Here is a 19309-nt window from a genome sequence, read left to right on the forward strand (position 1 = left end):
TGAAACAGGGAACTCCTAAAGTCTGTTTAATGACTTGTACATCTAAATGCACAAACAATTCTAGAGCAGTATAAAACTCTTTGGTCACTCCTCTTGATGCCCGAGTACATCAAGGAGGTATTTTACTTTTAAAAGCATAAAACTACATTGCTGAAAATATAACTTTATATTTTATGTTGCTGGAAAAGTTGAAAGTGAAGATTTATCCTAAAAGGGCTGTGGGACTGAGCCCTTCTTGATGATGTGGTCATCCCTTAGTGACAAAGGGAAAAGTGAATGAGACAGAGAGGAAAGCAGATATAAATTACTCAAAGACTGCGCTACAGATGTGAAGGCTGTAAAAAAAATACACTGGTGGAACAACAGTGAATAGAGCAAAAACCTGGCATTCAAGAGCTGAGGCAAAGACTACACTAAACAAGGGTGCATGCATCAGTCATGTTTATTGGTGCATCGACAATTTTTGCAGTTCAAGTTACGTGTTTAAGGAAATATATCATTCCAAATGGTCTGCACTGATGGTACATGAAGTGGAAGGCTGTATTACAGTGGTAATTAAGACTTGAGAATCACTTGCTAACACCATTTGCTCTGCTGCAATAGGAACACGCTGCTGACAGAGCGAAGTCCTCGCTCGATATCTGCTGAGCATGTAAATTCAGACCAACTTTTAAAGTGCTGGTAAACCCATGAGATGTGCATCTCTTCCTACAATACAGTGTTTGTAAAAGGCCACGTGATGCAGGTGTCAGGCTTTACTTATTTAAGGAAGGATTTTAGTGCTGGTGAAGTGGCCAGGCAGGCACTGGGAAACTGAAATTCTTCGCTTAATTAAGATCTACTGCAGGCAAGGAAGCCAACGTGAACAATGCAGCTTCTACCAAGCCCACCTCTGAAGTCAGAATTTCATTTTCCAGGGCCTGAGTAACTGCTGACCTCTGTGCTGAAGCGTTCAGTGAGGAAATTGGTGTTTAATTTCAATCTGCATGGGAATAAGTGGCATTGGTAAGGACACACACCCATAGCTCACAGGCTTTGTGGATGGGTACAGGCTGCCTGCCACCACCTGAGCCCACAACACGTCTATTCTAAGGTATCTGTAACAACAGTTCAGTGCAAACGTATCAGCAATGCTCAGAAATTCACCCCACTGCTGCCAGGATCCCATTTTTGTGGTACTTCCACAGCTGTATCATTAAGGGCAGATAAACACTGCTAAAAAGATGTTAAAAAAACCCCTAATGTTCCATTCTTTTACAACTCCCCATTTTAATGCAGTTCAGGAGCTCCTCCAGCTCTGTCCACATCCCCAGTTATTTGCTCTTTGTCAGCACATAATAATATCAACGTTTACAAACACAAATTACAGCTGTCCCGTTGATATTTTGTAAACCAAAGGGATTTTATTTTCTAGGCAACTCAATAAAACATCCAAGCGGTGACACTGAGGCATCTCCCTCACATGGAACTCCTGCTCTGTTAGTGGATTTGCTATGCAGACATGATAAAGCAAAGCTAAACACTCCAGATTCAATACAACTAATTTGAAATTTTAAAATACTGCAGCTGAGAAATAATTCCCCAAAAGTATTTGGACGCGCTTTCAGAAATCCACCCAAGATACAAAGCTAAAAAATTCCAAGTGTTGCTCCCAAAATTCCACGCCGTTGCAAACGTGGCAGACAATAAATACGTATCTTCTTCTTCTACAGCACTTCTGTTTCAAAGACACCCAAAGTACACCTCTCTGAGGTAGGTATTGTCCATGTAACAGATGGCAAACGGTGAGGAACAGCTCCTCGTCCCAGGCACCTCACCTCTTCAGTGTGAAAGCTGAGAACATGATTTAGGGTCGAAAGTCTCTTGGTCTCATTCCTAGACAGCATTTTGTCTCAAGTCGTTGTATTGGTGTAATCTTCAAGTTCCCTCTTTAGATTCATAAGCATCTCGAGGGCTGTTGGTAAGGATTTGTTTTTTCTCGTGATGGATGAAAAGCAAAATGTGGTTTAACACTGGAAGCAAAGTGGTTTTCTATTGGAAACTCCCAACAGTGTGAACACGTATTTTAATACTGAGATAAAATGAAAACTGGTCCATAGTGCTTTTGGCAATTCTATTCTTTATCCTTAATTATTCTTGCCTCGATTTAGCAAAGCATTCACACAATTACGCTCCGTTTCCTGTGAGATTCCCTCAGTATTTCAAAGTCCAATTCAGCTGAGAACCTCAATGGAATTGGCTGCTTACAGAAAGCAGGATTTTCTCAGCAGGAGTTCAGCTACGTGCCTCAATGAAGGGAGGCCTTTAAAACTAAGATTGATTCCATTTGGAAAGCGGCTTTGTTTCTGCCTCAAACTGAAGATGCACGTTCCTGCTCTCCGTTTGTAGGAGGGCAAGAGAGGTAACTGGAAACAGAGTGATAGAAGGCTAAGAACGTTGTAAAATTCCTTAAAACAAATGTGTATTACAGGCATTACAAAGGAAAAAAATAAATCCCCTTCAGTACTACGCACCTATACAGCACCTTTTAAAAGACCTCAAAGCACTTACTGTTAAGCTCACAACTTTGCTGTGAGGTAAGATTGACGAAATCAATTCCACCTTCCCTGATTCTGAGCAGTATGAGAAGTAGGGCGCTTCACCCAGCTTGTTTTGTTCTGACAGTTCAACTGCATCCTTCATTATCCAAATTAAAGTCTTGCTCCTCGACAGTCATCGCTGACAAATCAAACACGTTAAGGCAGAATGCAGATGAAGAAACCTCGAGCCTCCCTTCTGGATTACTACTCCGTCCTTCTAAAAAGGGTAAGACTTCTTATCAGCAAAAACAACTGAGAACTATACCTTAAAGTGCTAATTTACAGTATTTGGAATCTGCTACAGCTTAGTAACACTGTGGCCGTGAGATCAGCTACAGCCAAATGAAGACCATTCCAATGTATTGAACAGATGCAAATTAAGACACTTCCCTAATTACTGTATTTCCCTCCTGCCAGAATTTGAGATATTGTTAAGAAGAACCCAAGTATTCCCAGTAACATGCCTACGTTCCAATGCAGTGTAAACACCAAGGGGCTGATAGTTATTTTCCAAGCAACTAAAAACTACCTATGGAGGATTAATAAGTTTATTCAACACTTAACCACCTACTCGTTAATTTTAAGAAGGCTATCTTAAAGCTTAAAGGCCACTTCTTTCTCTAAAGCCGTGACTTCACACAAACAATACATTCTACTTCTGATAGTAACATAGTGTAGGGCAGCTTTAGGGATGCTCTTTCCACTAAAAACTCTGCACCCTATGCGCAGAGTCTATTTTTTAGTATAAACAGTGCTGATATACACATTTCCTAAACCCTTAATTTAATTACCCTGAAAACATAATGCTAATAGATTAATTCTGTAATTTAGAGGCTCGCTTTTTACTCTAGTATTGAACAAGCCTGGTTCTGTATGGCCACTCAGAGCACACACACAAAGAGAAGATTATTTCAGAAATCAGGTTTTAGCTGCCAGTGTATTTCACCTGCCAAATGACTCTAAATTAGCATGCGAGGAGACAACCTACTTCAAATCAGTTGGAAAAGTCACTAACCCCACAAACCTGTGCATCTTGGCCATCGTTAATACGCTTTTCAAGCTCTGTGAACGGAATTTTGTGATTACATACAGCTTATCTGGAAATCCAGAATTTGATTCCGGATGAGTGAGGTAGTAGATGTAACCATCCTCATGCAGGTTGTCACACCTCCCCAAAGTTGGTGTGTCCCGTCTCCTTGGCGTGTTCTCTGGCTTCCACTTGTCCCGTCAGTCCCTTCTGGCACACCATGCACCTCAGCGTGAAGCGATTCACATCAGTGAACTGCCTCTTCCGTCTGGCTTCGTCTGCTAGCTCCAAGGCTTGTGCGAGAACAACATCATCAGTGGTAGAGAAAATGGTCTGGGGAGGAACGTCCGAGTCGGGGATTTTACGCTCGAGCGGATCGTAATGAATCCCATCATAGATCAACAGGACCCGCTTGGTGTAGCCGGCATCCTCCCCGAAACGATCGATTCTGACCGTCTGCGTGTCCACCACACAGATTTCACACTGATAAAACTTAGATAAAATGGAAACCTCGATGGCTCCCCCCCAGGTTTCCTCTCTCCGGATCCAGTCGCAGTATTCCCTGTTGCTTTTCCCCAGCACTGCCTCACAATACGCCTCGGGGTCGCTGGCTACGATCTGTGCGATGAGGCTGCGCATCTCCGGGGCGCAGCCGGGGTCGTACACACCTCCCTCCACCACGTAGTACACGCTGGTGAACAGACACGAGTTATCAGCTGGTACCACCCTCCGGGCCAGCACGGGAATCGCCTCCCTCACCGCCATCATCCTCTTGGCCACGACCGGAGAGCCGGCGCCGGGCTTGGATGCGTCCTCCTCCACGATGAGCGTGTCTCCTGTCGGACAGAGCGGAGAGCTGAGCGCACAGATCGGCACAGAACCGAATCGTTAAGGTCTGAAAGGAACTGACAGCTCACACACACACACACACCCACCCATCCCCACCGGACCCACGGGTGCCGCATCCCTGCGGTTCTCGAGCACCTTCAGGGCGGTGATCCCGCAGCCTCACCCGGCGCTCCGCTCCAACCTCTCCCCCCCCCCGGCCCGGCGCGATGGGTCACAGCCTCGCTTAATTAAACTAATTGCAGCCCGCGGGGCAGCGGAGATGATAAAGCGCAGGCGCTGCCGCCCGGCAGGCCTCACCCGAGTGGATGCCCAGCTCGCCCAGCCGCCGCTCGCCGTCGCTGAGGTCGAGGCTCCGCGGAGGGAAGCCGAGCAGCAGCCGCTGGGCCGGGGCGGGGACGCCGGTGAGGGCGGCCAGGGCGGCCTGCATGTCGCGGAGACGGGAGTGTGCCGTGAGGCCGGGCAGCGGCTGGGTGCCGCTCCGGGCCTTGCAGCGCAGCCGCAACATCCTTCGCGCGGCCGCCGCCCCCCTCTTCCTCCTCCTCCTCCTCCTCCTCCTCCTCCCCCTCCTCCCCGCCCGGCCGTCTCCGCTTCCGCCCCGGCCCAGCGCCCGCTCGTTCTCGCGAGATCTTTTTCCGCGCTGTTTCATTGGGCGCTGGGCCGCGGCCAATCGCGGTGCTGCCAGAGCGGGCGGCGCGCACCGCGGCCGGTGTCGATCTCATTTGCATGCAGGGCGCGCCTGGGGTTGTGGCGTAGCGCTGTTCTCCCACCCGCTTGCCGGGGAGCGATTTACATCTCATTTGCATGCAGCGCGGCGGCTCGGAGCCATGGCGGCGGCGTACCGGCACGGCGGCAGCGCGCCGCGGGGCAGAACCGGGGCCCAGCGGGGCGGAGAGAAGAAGTGCTGTGAGTACCGGGGCGGAACCGCGCATGGAGCGCTTTTCGCGGAGAAAAAAACAAACAAACAAAAAAAACGGTTGTCGGATTCGCTTAACAAAACGCGCGGTTCCCGCGGCACGCGTGGATTTGACTGCGCGCGGTGGAGCCCTGTTATCCCGGCGCCCTTCGTGCTGCTGACAGCCTCAGCCCAGCCTCGCTGCAGCCCTGCTGCCTCCTGACCTCCTGTTTTCCGTGACCATCTGCTTAAACCCATGTTTTCTTCCATCCTCAAGCCATTTTTCTTTTGCCCTTGGCAGCCCGCGTCTCCTGGGTAAATATTTGTCCCGTCGAGAACCGCATTAGCCCCATTAGCTGCAGCAGGTGCACCGCCGCTAATCACTTTCATTAGTTAACACCGCTTGCAGCACTCATTAGGAGTAGCAGCCAGCTGCAGGACAGCCAGGTCTGTCTGTCCACTGGGCTCCACGCTAACATTTTCCTGCAGCGTGGGCATCCTACATGACCAACTCGCCCACCCTCATCGTGATGATCGGGCTGCCAGCGCGCGGCAAGACCTACGTCTCCAAGAAGCTGACACGTTACCTCAACTGGATTGGGGTGCCCACCCGAGGTGTGTGCCCCCACAGCCCCTGCCCACAGGTGGGAGGGTGTCGGAGGGCACCCGTCTCAGCACTGCGTTGTTTTGTGTCCCAAGTGTTCAATTTAGGGGTGTATCGCCGGGAAGCTGTCAAGTCCTACAAATCCTATGACTTCTTCAGGCACGATAACAAAGAAGCGATGGAGATCCGCAAGTGAGTTGGCGTCACGGGGCTGCGCAGATGGCCCGCGGTCTGCTTAGGCTTGGGGTTGGCAGCCCGTGTGTTTGTGTAGCACAAAATGACATTGAACGGCACGGAAGGAGGTAGTGCAGTGCACAGATCCCTTGGCAGGGTCCCTGGATGCGTGGGAATGTTGTTGGCATCAGGAGAAATAGATGGAAAGGAGGGGCTTGGAGCGCCCAGAGGAGCAGGGAGTGTAGGGGGTATCTTGGGTGCTGTTCCTGTGGGATTTCCCAGGTGTGGATTTTTGCCCTCAGAGATGTCTTTCTGAGGGTAATGGGGCTGGGGGTCTGCATGAAGCCTCAACTGGTAGAGGCAGCAACTGGGGCATCCGTAGGGCAGGGATGGGAGCATGGGAAAATGGGGATTTAAACAGAGTTGAGCTCTGTAGAAGCCCCCAGGAGTTGGAAAGAAGCGAGGCTGGGTGCCCCATCTGTGGAGAGAACAGACAGCTGAATTTTTCCCAATCTCAGAGACTCAGAGGACCTCCAATCTGAATGCCTTGCACCTGCTCTGACACTGCATTTCTCTCCTGCAGACGATGTGCCTTGGTGGCCCTACAGGACGTGAAGGCTTACCTCCTGGAGGAGTGTGGGCAGATAGCTGTAAGGCTCTTCCCAGCCAAACACACCGTATCTGGGTTGTTCAAAGCTGCCCAGAGCGTTCGGGAACCCAAATGCAATCCCTAATCATTTTGGAGCTCTTTTAGAAGCTGCAGATAAACTTTCTCATTGCCACTTATTTTCTGGTAGGTGTTTGATGCAACCAACACAACTCGGGAAAGACGGGACCTGATCTTAAATTTTGCTAAGGAAAATGCTTTCAAGGTAGTGCTGCTGGATTTAATTTGTGATTGGGATCACAGTGCTGGAGCTGTTTTTGACTTCTGATTTAAACCAGAGCTCTTGGACCTCTAAAACATGTTTCACTGCCTCCTTCACAGGTGTTCTTTGTGGAATCCGTGTGTGACGATCCGGAGGTCATTGCTGCCAACATCCTGGTATGTTGCCAAGCTCTGTGCCGTGGAGCTGCGTGCTGTGCAAGGTCGCCAGCTCTGCTCACAGCACTGCTGGTGGATTGTTGGCATTAGGGATGATGTGCACAGTGCGGTGGTCGGGATCCCGCTCAGACTGCTGCTGGTGGTTGCAGGCATTCCCTCTGCTGCAGGTGCCAGCTGGGGGCTGAAGCTCTGTGTGTCACCTTGCTGCTCCTGCAAGGAGGGCTGGGGGCTGAATGAGGCTTCCCCGTAGTGCTCTTACATCTCAGCTTGTAAATCCTACTGAAGGTTTATGGGTTGTAAAAGCTGAAGGTGCAGTTGTTGAAGTTGGATGTGAGCTGAAGCCGGGCTGTGTTTGACCTTGAACATGGGATGACAGGCAGCTGTGTCTGCACCGGGGCCAAGCACTGCAGTGTGCCTCCCCATTGCCTTTTGTTGCATTGCCAGGAGCAGGTTTTTCCACCGGGCAGCACTAAACAATGCTGTCTTGTTTCAGAAGGGAAGGATGATGATGATGTTCAGTGCTGCTTTTACTCCGTGTCATGTTTGCTCAGCTTTCCCCACGTGTCTCTTTCTGCTCGACAGGAGGTGAAAGTCTCCAGCCCCGATTACCCCGAAAGAAACAGGGAGAATGTGATGGATGATTTCCTGAAGAGGATCGAGTGCTACAAGGTCACGTACCAACCCCTCGATCCTGATGAGTACGACAAGTAAGCAGCGAGCCCGGGCTGTGCTCTGTCCCTGAGCTGCTTTGCTTTGCTGCTTTGTGTTCTGTGCCCGAAGACTTGCAATGCTTGTGCTGAAGCATTCCCAAAGCTGAGATTTGCTCGTGCGAAGGCGATGCCCTCGGGTTGCACTGGATTTGAATGTGATGCTCCCTGTGTAAGCACGGTGTGTCCTGTGTCCCCGCAGTGGTGCTGATGCCTTTAACTCAGGGCAGAGAGCTGGGGGACGCCTGCACGTGTGTCAGTTGTCAAACCCGGCGTGTGGGTGTTCTTATTTTATGTTGACTCCAGAGATCTTTCCTTCATTAAAGTGATCAATGTGGGACAACGGTTCCTAGTGAACAGAGTCCAAGATTACATCCAGAGCAAAATCGTCTATTACCTAATGAACATCCACGTGCAGCCACGCACCATCTACCTCTGCCGGCACGGCGAGAGCGAGTACAACCTCCTTGGCAAGATTGGAGGGGACTCTGGGCTGTCACCACGCGGCAAGCAGGTGTGGTTCTGCAGCACCCAGATGGCTGCACTGCAAAGTGTCACAGCCCACACTGCACCCATGGCATGGGTGTGTGTGTGGGGGGGCAGCTGCCCTGTGCAGCTTCCTGAGCTCCTCTGCCCTCTCTCAGTTTGCACAGGCGCTGAAGAAGTTCATTGAGGAGCAGGAGATCGTGGAGCTGAAGGTGTGGACCAGCCAGCTGAAGCGCACCATCCAGACAGCTGAGTCACTGGGGGTGACCTATGAGCAGTGGAAGATCCTCAATGAGATTGATGCTGTGAGTGGGGCACGGTGGAGCCTTCTGTTTTTCTAGGTGGAAAATAATTAAATTGGGCATAAAAGTGTTTCCCGACCATCGCTCAAGTTTTCCAGCCATGGCTGTGCATAACACCCTCCACCCCTCTCAGGAGATTTGGGGTCACTCACTAGGGCTGAAAGCACCTGGAACTGTTAGAGCTTTGTACAGCAGCAGACCTTGCACCCCAGCTGGTGTTGGGAGAGTGACATTGAGCATCCCACGCACTCGTGGGGTGCATGCAATGCCTTGCTGCACAGAGTTGTGCTTCCTGCAGGGGGTGTGCGAAGAGATGACGTACGCAGAGATCGAAGCCAAATACCCTGATGAGTTTGCCTTGAGGGATCAGGAGAAATACCTCTATCGCTATCCTGGAGGAGAGGTGAGAGCACTTAAGAAAAGCACAGTGCTGCAGTGTGCATTGGGCAGTGTGTGATGAAGAGAGTGGAGGGGCTTTGCTTGGTTTCAGCTCTCTGTCCCCAGTATTTCCATGAGAAATTGAAAGCCTTAGGAAACCCAGCTCTCTTTTAGAGGAAAGGAGCACTGCTTGCTGTTCCAGCAGTGTGTGAAGCAGGTTCATTGTGCTGCTCTCAGTTGGCTGAAGCTGAGTTGTCCCTATGGAAAATCACCCTGGGAGAGAAATGGCTGTGGGTGGGGATGGAGTCACTTCTGGTTTTACTTCACAGCCATATTTAAATGTATAATTTAGTGGTTTATTTTCTTTTCAAATTGCACTTGCTAAGAGTTATCACTAATCTGAACTTCCTGTAATCTGAGGGTTGCTGCCATCCAGTTTCACCCAGAGCTGTTTCCTTATTTTCCCCTCTATTTACTCCATCACTTCTGCAGTTTGATGCTTTAACCGATACTTTCCTGGAGGTGAAGCTGCGTTAATTGCTACTTCTGCTCCAAGTCTGTTTATAAAACCCCTTGCAAAAATTCCTGTTTTGTTTTGCAGTCCTACCAGGACTTGGTTCAGCGCCTAGAGCCCGTAATTATGGAGCTGGAGAGGCAGGGCAACGTCCTTGTCATCTCCCACCAGGCAGTGATGAGGTGCCTCCTGGCTTACTTTCTGGATAAGAGTGCAGGTACAAAAATAAACGCGTGGTGGTGGGGGCTGGCTTCTATTTTTGCTCTTTTTCAGGGTTTTTGGGTGGGTGTCTGGTAATTGCTGTTTTGATTTTTCTTGATAATGGAGGAACTGCTTTAAAAAAGAAAAAAAAAAAACCAACCAAAAAAAACCCAACAACACCCACTTCTGAAATGGTTTAACCATTGCATTTCAGCAGAGCATTTTGCAGGATGTGCCCCGTGAGGGCAGAGCGCTGTCTGCTCAGTGCCTGCCCTGCTTCCTTTCTGCTCAACCCTTGTTTTCAGAAGTGCTTCAACCAGGAGCATCTCTATGGGATTGATTTTTTTTATTATTATTATTTTTTTTTTTGATTTAAGGAAACTGTGCTCTGGTAGAGCAGTGAGGGCAGTGCTCCATGGCACAGCGATGCTCTGCAGGACACACGTGACACAATACATGCAAGATGCTCTGTGATGGGGATTGGCTCCTCCTCACTTTGCAAACAGCACTGCTCACTGATCAGCACAGAGCTATCTGTGGTGGGAAGAGCACTGTTTGAGGTCACTTAAAGAGAAAACACCAGGCCCCAGGAAGCTGGGCACGCTGCTGGGGCAGCGTAGTGCTGTGTGATGCTGAGCTGCTGCAGTTCTCCCTGTGCTGTGGGTCGGGTTTCCCCTGCGTGCTGCTGGGGGGCTGTGGTGGAACCTTTGCTCCTGAAGGTAAAGCTGATGCTGCCTCTCCTGCAGATGAGCTGCCCTACCTGCGCTGCCCCCTGCATGCCATCCTCAAGCTCACCCCGGTCGCATACGGTACGTGCCTCCTTTGGGTGGGTACAGCTGGGTGTGGAACAGCAGTTGTTGCTGTCGGTGCTTTTGGTGATGGTGGTGGGATCAGTGGGATGGTGTGTATTGGAGGTGGAGATTGGATGTAAGGACAAAGTATTTCACAATAAGTGGGGTGGGTGTCTCCATCCCCGCAGACTCTCGAGGTCAGAGGATGGGGCTCTGAGCTCTCACAGTGAGGGTCAAAACCAGAAAGTGTGAATTCTCTCTTAAAGCAGAATGAACTGTTCATGAGATTTTTGGTTTGAGTTTAGAAACGAGTAACAACCTTCTGCTCACTTGGCATGCACTTTATAGTATGTTTTTATTCTAAATGGATTAGAAAATAAATTGCACTTCCTCCAATAAACTCCCCCTTCTGTTTGGGCAAGGTTGTAAAGTGGAAACGATCAGCCTGAACGTGGAAGCAGTGAACACCCACCGGGACAAACCTTCCCTGAACTCAGTAAGTTGAGCTGCCTTGTTCTGCCTCTTGGTTCAGGTGGTTGCTCAACATTTGCCTTCTGTGGACATAAATCAATTGCAGCTTTCCCTGCTTTAAGTGGCTGGTTGCTTTCAGTGCCAGCAAGGCTGCTTCAGAAGCAAAACTCATTGCACGTAGAGTTGTTTGTGCTTCTCAAGACAGTGGGAGATATTTTGAACAAGTATTCTGTGGGGCAGAAGTGGGCAAACTGAAGTCACTTGGGCTAGGATGTACATCTTTAAATCCCAGGTCTTGTTGTTGATGCTTGTTTGGCATGTCTGCTTGGAATTAGTGCTATTAACACAAAGTATTTAGGGAATCCCTGCTGCCTTCCTGAGCTTTCAGTCCATTGCAGAGCCATAGGCAGTGTAAGGCTGCACCTTGGGGTGCATTGTGAGGTCAGCAGACCCAGGACAGGCTGCTGCTGTGCTGTGGGTGGGAAGCATGGGGCTCATCCCTTCCTTTGAGGTGAGGATGTTTGTAGCTTGCTGGGTGATGGCTCTTTGCCCTTGCCCTTGTATTTGTGGATCTCACCAGTGTTTTGCAAGCATTCTGTGGAAGTTTCCACTGTTTTTGTGCTCGCTTGTGCAGGCATGCTTTTGTTTTGCAGTGCCCGCAGGTGTTGGGGAATGCCATTGAACAACGGGTTCAGTAAGGCTCCCTAGTTAAGCACCACAAAACCTAGCACTGCGTTAGGTTGCAGGAGAGCTGATCTGAACTGAGCACATCTTCAGCTCCAGTGCTGCATGGAGGCTTTTAGCCACCCCATGGCATTGTAGGAGGTTCTAGAAAGAGCTCCAAGGGAGGAGGGTTATCTGCCATCGTCTCAGACTTGTTGCTTTGCTGCTCGTGTGATTCCTGTGCTGAAATCATTGGTGCTGCTTGGAGGAGTCGGAGGATGCTCCTGCTCTGTGCTTCCTTGGGAACAAACTACCTTGAGAGCAGAAATACAAATAAGGGAAGTTTTTCTATTTTTTTTTTTTTTTTCCTGAATCAATTGTAAAAAATCAGTAAGCAAAAAAAAAACCAAAACCCCGACACAAACTAACTCCAAACCCAGAAGGAAGTAAATCTGCAAGCAAAGCAGGCGTAGGACATCCACCACCGCGTGTCCGCTCGTGGCCAGAGACTCTCAGGGATGCACTGCAGTTGTAACATCTCCTTCCCCTTTTCCCTTCCTTGTGATGTCCTCCACCTGCAACCAGAGCTGCCTTCCCATGATCCAGAGCCCAGGCAGGATGAGGAGGAGCAGCCTGACGCCGCTGGCCAGCACGGCCACGGAGCAGCGCCCGCGGCACCACAGCGTTGGGAGCGGCCCCACTGACCTGCAGGTTCGAGGTGCAGCTGCTCAACCCCGGCTGCAAACCACTGTCCAGGTGGTGCCCTGCTCTGCTTCCCCTCCCGTGCCACCCATGTCACCCAACCATGGCTGTAGTCCTGGCAGAAATAACCCGAAATGCCCAAACGCCACTGGGAATCGTTCTGCGTTAGGCACTCTTAAAATAAACAAGGAAATGCATGAAAATTTCTCCATTAAGCTCGAATTGTGGTGCCAGAGGTTTATAAAACCCTGCCCCGTGCAGGCAAGCTTCCATCAGTAGGGTGGTTCATTCTGGGTCGTGCTTTCCAACAAAAGCTTGATTGGAAAGAGTTACAAATATCAGCTCTGTCCAAATGTGTTGGTGCAGCCAAGTGCTGCTCCAAGCTGGAGTGCAGTTGGTGGGGAAATCCCTGTGCTCAGTGCCTACGTACGTTCCTATGGATCCCACCAGCAGCTGGTTGAGCAAAGGTTGGGCTCCTGGTGTTTGGGTGCTGCTTGGTTTTTTGCCACCTAACACTTCTTTTGGTTTGAAATCACATTGAGCCCCATAGGGTGGTATGTGAAGCCCCGTTTGCTTCTTTGCAGGATGAAAATTGGTTCTCTTTGCTGTGTCCCATCACATGAGGTGGAGGGGGAGGGTGGGGGCTCCTGGTTGGGGTCCTTGTGCATTTTGTTCCCCTCGGTGCAGTGTGAGACTTGTCAGTAAAACTGTGGCTCTTCTATAGGGGACTTCATTTTCAGATAACAACAAACAGCTTTAACCTCAGACATTTCACAGCTCGATATTTTCCAAGCTGTTTGCAGTTTTGCTGCTTGTAGTTGTGATGCTGTAGCATCAAAAGCTTTGAAGCTCAGGAGCCACTGCTTTCAATGTGGGTGGGGATGGTGAGTGCTGTCCTGGAGCTCTGCCCTGGATGGAGCCACTCAATGAGCTGCTGCAGCTCAGGTGCAAGCCTGCAGTGATCTCCCTACCCTGAACCCCTTGGGTTGCTTCCCTTCTTTCCTCATTTCCTTCACTCCTGTTACTGTTGCTTGTAAACTACCTTTAAAATGCACTTTGAGCTCTCCTATGCTGTTTCTTTTTCCTTTGCAGCCTCAAGTGGGAAATGCTTGCCTGTGAGTACCGCTGAGAGCAGCTTGTGTGCGTTCTGTTGTGCTTTAGTAAGTAGGACTTCTCTTGGCTGAAGTTGCATGGAAACTACTCTGGGGAAAGACAAATGCACTGAACACAAGGTCTTGCTGTGCAGTAATTAGTCACTAAGGGGACCTTGATGGGTGCACAGGTTCCATCCACCAGGATGAGGTTCCATCCACAACCCCTCCGTGCTGTCACCCTTAGGGTGGTGCTGTCCATCACAGGGCATTGCAGGAGGTGGCTCCAGTGGTGTTGTCCTGTGGCTTGGGGTGAGCTGCATGGATGGAGCAATGGGGGGGGGGTTGGAGCTGCACTGGGGAGGGTGTTTGGGAAGCAGCTCTGTGAGTGTGCCTTGCTGTGCTAGTAGGATTGCTACTGCCTCCTCTATCATGTCCCTCTGTGGGCATCCTTGGGGTGAGCAGGGCAGGGCCAGCTTTCACCCACTACAAAGGGAGAGTGTTTTCTTGTTTGCATGCCTCTTTCTAGGGGAGCTAGCAGCCAGTGTCACCCAGGAGACCTTGGGCTCTCCCTGCTGTGCTGTCCCTGCAGTAGTAGCAGCTGTGGCAGACCCTGTGTGACCCCTTGCTTGGCTTCACCTCATCCAGCTCATGCAGTGTTGTTGTTTTTGTCCTGTAGGAGCTGGTTGCAATTCATGTTTGGTACCTGACTGTATGGGATAGCTCTTAGTGTGCTTCCCTGCACAGTGCATCCCCATGCATTTGGGACGACCACAAGATCCAGTCTGCTTTTACCCATCTTTGGAAGCATTCTGGAAAGCTTTGGGTGTTGCATCTGCACTGCTGGACCCTGAGACATGGGACTGCCTTTGATCTGTGGGCCTCTTGCTGCTGGTGCTTTGGCTTCAAGTGCAGAGAGCTTGATTTAGTGGACAGCGAGGGGAGTGGTTGCTGGTTCCATTTCCTGGTGGATGGAGGAAAGATGAAGGTTCAGTTGGGGAGGTTGTGCCTCACCTCCAGGTGAGGGAGGGCACTGCTTCTGCTGTTGTGGGGGGGATGAGTTTCCTCCGGATCTCATTATTCCTATTGGCATGTGCAGCTTTTGACTTGGCCAAAAGTCAGATTTTGCACTTTGTCTGTGAAGTGAAGCTCTTCCAGTTGGTTTTTCTTTCCGTGAGACTCCCTGTCATCACGTAGAGCCTCAAGGTTGCCTACTCCCCAGCTTTTAGGGTCCTTAATGGTGAAGAAGAGGGGAAAAGCAGAAAGAAACTGGGCTGGGGGAGCTTGCAGTGCATCATTTCATAACATCCAAAGCCTCAGTCCTTCAGCTTTGCCTTTGTTCTCTGAACTGCAAGGGGCTGTAGAAAATGAATGCATATGCCAGCTATGAAAAATTACCCTTCTAACACTATGCTTCAAGTTTGCTTTCCCTTTTGTTTAAAATAATAATAATAATAATTCCTCAGGGGCATCCAGGAAGGGAGTTCAGTCCTACTTCCTTCATTCCTCTACAAACCCTCTCTTAATAGTGGTGTTTTGCTTGAGAAAACAGCATGTGAGCAGCTATTGTGAGTTAACTCTGATGGTTACTTATTAAGTGTCACTGCTGGGAAAGCTGTTCAGATATTATATTTTTCTTATCACAAATGGAAAGAATGTAGAGTCTGAGTTTCCTGAATGCTGGACCGAAATGTTGATGCCTGCTGCTAATTGTCAGCAAATTGGCTTGAGAGCTGTGCCTGCTGTTTCAGTGCAGAACAGTGATGGTTGGGTAAGAAGGTAACAAGGCAAATGGTGTGTATTGATTGCACATCCCTTTGCAGTGTCCAAAGCACTGCTGTGCACTGCAGCTCAGGTCTCTGGGACCATTGTCTGTGCTCTGGGACAGGGAATGAGCAGCAGCTGCTGTAGGCTGCCAGATTTTAGTCCACGTGCTTGCAAATGCAACATTCACTTGTTCTGATGTGTGTTCCTTCTGTGGCCCCTTGGTGAGGCACTGGAAGGTGTTTTATCAGAACCAGAAGTATTTATTGTGGCTGATATGGGAATTTTATTACTGTAACTTTTCTAACATTTGTCTGGAAGTGTAATTTCCTGTGGAGAGGAATAAAACAGAGTGACCCCGAGTAGCAGTCAGCCTCGTTCCTGCATGGTGCTCAGTGAAGGTTGCATGCCCAGGCTTGGAGCAGCTTGGAGAGCTCTGCAGGAGGCTGAATGGCGAAGCAGGAAGAAATTATCTGCTCAGGAACAAGTTCATTAGCAGATCCCTGGGTAGATGTAGTCAGGTAGATCCACTGCGTGGAGCTGGTTGGATTCTGTGCTGTGAAGCATCTGTCTGTGGTATCCTTTGGTTTAGCACTTAGCACCCGTGGGTTGAGCCATGTTCTAATCTGTGCCTTTCTCTCCACAGAGGCTGGCTGGCTTAGAGGTGTAGGGCTGCAGTGGACAGCAGGAGCCTGATGGGACACGGTGCCAGCTGGGAGCACAGTGAGCAGTGCCTTCCTGCAGCCATCCTGTCCTTGTGAGCACTCAGTGTCTGCCATGGCACTGCAGAAAACTTCCTGAGAAGATTTTTCAGCTGCTTTTAACGTGTGTGTGTGTTTGTGTGTGTGAGCAGCAGGACATGTGAGTGAGCTGTCCCCGTGCTTTGTGTGCTCAGAGCTGCCTCTGTGCCTCTCCTCCCCTGCTTGCTGAAGCAACTTTTCTTTGGAAGATGTTCTCATCAGACCCAGTTCCCAGGTTTTATTCAATCTTTATCATCTCTGAGCTCAAACACAGTTGCTCAGTGCAATTTAACAAGCAGAAGCACTCCAGGTATTGCTTGGCTTCCATGGCTGTTGCTTTGAATCCCCAGACCTGAGCCTCTTGCTTTGCTTTGGGAAGGGTTTTGCATGTACTGTGGCAAAAGGCACTTACAGGATTGTCCAGTCCTACAAGATGACCCACTGCAGGGGACAAGGACATGGATGTGCCCATTGCCATCTGGGAGCAGCCAAGCTGCTTTTGGGCTCAAACCCTGCTTTGGCTTTCCACTGCTGCATGCCTCACCCTGTCGTCTTTTCTCCTGGGCTTTGTGGATGCTTTTCTCTTGCAGCAAAAATTCCTCACTCTGCATTGCACAACACTGTCTTCTTCCTGCATTCCATGCTTGCTGTCCTGTTCCCTTTACCTTAGCCAAAACCTCTCACGATAAGCTTGGATGTTTTGCACTCACACACAAGTGATGCATCGGAGAATCGTGGATTCATTGACCAAAGCTGAGTCATGCTAATTCTGCAGAACATTTCCTATTCCTCTACCCATTTCGAGATGTTTTTGTTGTCAGAAGGTGGTGAGGAGCCCGGGCTGTGGGTGAGGTGAGGAGCAGCAGTGGGGCCACGTGTGTGTGCTGTGTGATATTTTTTTTTTATTCGTCTCTTGTACCAATTTTTAGACCCGCAGCACATTTCTGTACTCACATGTGAGTAAGCTGTGAACGTTGCTGATGTAATGCTGCCTTTTGTGGAGTTGAAGCTGGTTTAGTATTTAGGGCACAGGTGATGCACTCCTTCAGTGCTGGCTGCCTGCTATTGGGGTGCCCTGCCGAGAGGTGGGGTGATGACACTCCGAGTTCTCACTTTTTTCTCTTACGAGTTATTTGCCAAATTCCATTTTCTCTCACTCCCAATGTCCCCCCTTGAAATTAGGGCAAAACTAGCAGGTTTGCAGCCCTGACATTAGGTGAAGAAATGGGCATTTGGGGTTGAGCAGGATGCTGTTACAGACTTGCTCCGTCCAATAACTCCAGGATCTGTGACTAGGACCCAGGCTGTGTGTATTAAGTGTGTAAATCAGTGCCCACCCACAGATACCTGAGCCCCACACACTCTGCCTGTGCTCAGTTGGCTGAGGCTTACCTGGGGATTTGTGTTGTAAACACTCCCACAGCTTTTATTCTCTCAAGCTGAGATGAGAGGGCCACAGCAGAAGCCCCAAACCCTTTAGGATGTACAGTCTGCAGAAGTTTTATGTTGATCTTAAGCAGTTATGCTCCAGAGGGATGAAATTCAGGGGGTAAAAAAACTGAGTTTTATTGTTTTTACTCCTTAGGTTGTTCCCACTGAGCAGTCGTCCTTGTTACTGAATGTTAGAAATAAGCCAGGGGTGGGAGGGGAAAGGGAAGGAGAAACAAAAAATTGAAGGAAGAGTTCTATAGGCTGCGTAGCACAGCAGTGATCCTCCAACGCACAAACATGCTGGGATGGGCTGGCTGCAAACCTGCAGCATCAGAGCCACCAGCAGATGCCAACTGTGAGCTGTTCACGCACAACATGCTGTAATAACTGGTGATAGTTAGGTATATGTGTATCACTGAGGAGCTAATGGCTGTAATGAGGCATAGCTATTTTTTCCTGCCAGAATTCATGAATGTAGCTGATGAGCATTGGTAGTCGTCAGTTTTTAATTGCTGCTTAATGTCTGCTCTGCAGTGGTGGCTGGCTGTGGGTTGCTGTGCTCCCCAAGCGATGCTGCAGCAGCTGCATGCTGGTGCTGGGACAGAGCCATCTGCAGCAGCCAGACCGTCCCTCAGTGCTTTAAGCCAAAGCATAGCTGCTTCTCCTGCACCTTAACTTAATACGTGTGTCTGTAAGGCAGAGCAATGGCAAATTCACAGTGACCGTGCAGGTGAACGGTAGGTGACAGCGTGGGTGCTGCATGCCCAAGTGAGCCTCTGCCTGTGCTGGGTGCCAGGCACTTCCTTGAAACCACCTGACTGCCCTGGCACTGCTTGTGCAAACAGCTCAGGATAAATAAGGGTTGCACAATTTACCTGAATTTAGGATTAACGGGGGCTTGCACTGCTGGTCATACAGAGCTGTGGTCTTGGGCTGTGTTCAAAGCACTCCAGTAGCTCACCATGGACTGAAGGTCCAGTGGTGGGCTTGTCTGCTTCGTGAGCATTGCACCAACACCAGATTTTACTTCTGAATCTCCCTGATTTCTATTTCCATCCGCTTTTGATGTCAGAGGTGCTCTGTGCTGGTCTCAGGGTGCTGCTCTGCATTTACTGTGTGCTGCTTCCAAACTGCATCCTTGTGCTGTGCGTGGGGAGGGTGCTGTCTTGTGTTTCACAGAGTTCTGCTGTGTTACTGCTTTCTAATGGTCTCTTTTCTAGGTTTTAAAGAGAAAAGCAATGTATGCAGAGCTGTTGTGTTGTGTACTCTTTGCACTTACGCACAATTGTCCCATGAGCATTTATTTACAATACCGAGGTTTTAAAAATAAAATCTTGTTTCCTCTCCTTTTCTGTGACTGTTTGCTATAACTGTGTCACCAAACCAGCACACAACGGGTGATGCTGAGCTCAGGGAATGCATGGGAAGCACTGGGGATGAAGGTGAGCTTGGGGCAGGGGACTTAGGAGCAGGAGAGGTGGGTGCCATCCCCTTCCCTAAGTAATCCATGTTAAAAGTGATGATGTTGGAGGAACCAGAATTCACATTATCAGATTTCTTGAGGTGTTACGGTAAGAACAAATCTCTTTTCCTAGAAAAAACATCTAGGAGAGCAATGGGTGAAATCACTTTGGAGATCCCTGAGCAGATTGAGATGCTGGATAAGCCCAGTTCTTCCTTCTGCTCTTCTCCAAGAGCAGAGATCTGCTGGATTTGCCCGTGATTTAGAGGGAAGCTCTACCTCTGGAAGCTGTGCATGTACTTTTATTTCTGATGAAGTTAATAGCATTCATTATCTTGCAATCCTACTTCTGTCTTGCAGTGACACCCTGGATGAAATACTCTTTTCTTTCTGCTTACCCAGCTCTGAGCTGTGAGGTGGGGACAGATGAGGGGCA

At 49.6% G+C, this 19309-nt stretch overlaps 2 protein-coding genes across 10 annotated transcripts; one reads left to right on the forward strand and one right to left on the reverse strand.

The window, feature by feature from the left end:
• Positions 1-424: 424 nt before the first annotated feature.
• YOD1 (YOD1 deubiquitinase) lies at positions 425-5116 on the reverse strand. The gene is made up of 2 exons (XM_010724178.4): positions 4753-5116; positions 425-4442 (listed from the first exon to the last, which is right to left on the reverse strand). Exons 1-2 carry the CDS (start codon positions 5099-5101, stop codon positions 3742-3744), a joined length of 1050 nt encoding a protein of 349 aa, XP_010722480.2. The 5' UTR covers positions 5102-5116; the 3' UTR covers positions 425-3741.
• A 61-nt stretch (positions 5117-5177) lies between these two features.
• On the forward strand, positions 5178-18757 carry PFKFB2 (6-phosphofructo-2-kinase/fructose-2,6-biphosphatase 2). Of its 9 annotated transcripts, none has more exons than XM_085210161.1 (16): positions 5184-5358; positions 5837-5962; positions 6047-6143; positions 6709-6775; positions 6923-6997; positions 7114-7170; positions 7753-7877; positions 8184-8391; positions 8522-8668; positions 8964-9068; positions 9645-9774; positions 10505-10567; positions 10972-11045; positions 12269-12439; positions 13478-13545; positions 15887-18757. In XM_085210161.1, the coding sequence occupies exons 1-15, from the start codon at positions 5280-5282 to the stop codon at positions 13502-13504; spliced, it is 1551 nt and encodes a 516-aa protein (XP_085066287.1). In that variant the 5' UTR covers positions 5184-5279; the 3' UTR covers positions 13505-13545; positions 15887-18757. The 9 variants fall into 9 exon arrangements, with proteins under 9 accessions (XP_010722476.2, XP_085066287.1, XP_085066286.1 ...); XM_085210160.1 differs by having other exon boundaries at positions 13478-13500; XM_085210159.1 differs by having other exon boundaries at positions 12269-12401.
• Positions 18758-19309: the final 552 nt, after the last annotated feature.

This window comes from Meleagris gallopavo, chromosome 28 (genome assembly GCF_905368555.1).
Source record: "Meleagris gallopavo chromosome 28, MGAL_WU_HG_1.1, whole genome shotgun sequence".
Classification (NCBI taxonomy): domain Eukaryota; kingdom Metazoa; phylum Chordata; class Aves; order Galliformes; family Phasianidae; genus Meleagris; species Meleagris gallopavo.

Coding starts and splice junctions, on each gene's coding strand:
- YOD1 (XM_010724178.4), bottom strand. CDS start 5,101: ATGAAACAGCGCGGAAAAAGATCTCGCGAGAACGAGCGGGCGCTGGGC. Junction 4,443..4,752: donor CGAGCTGGGCATCCACTCGG/GTGAGGCCTGCC, acceptor TCTGTCCGACAG/GAGACACGCTCATCGTGGAG.
- PFKFB2 (XM_010724174.4), top strand. CDS start 5,280: ATGGCGGCGGCGTACCGGCACGGCGGCAGCGCGCCGCGGGGCAGAACC. Junction 6,144..6,708: donor GAAGCGATGGAGATCCGCAA/GTGAGTTGGCGT, acceptor TCTCTCCTGCAG/ACGATGTGCCTTGGTGGCCC. Junction 11,046..12,268: donor ACAAACCTTCCCTGAACTCA/GTAAGTTGAGCT, acceptor ACCTGCAACCAG/AGCTGCCTTCCCATGATCCA.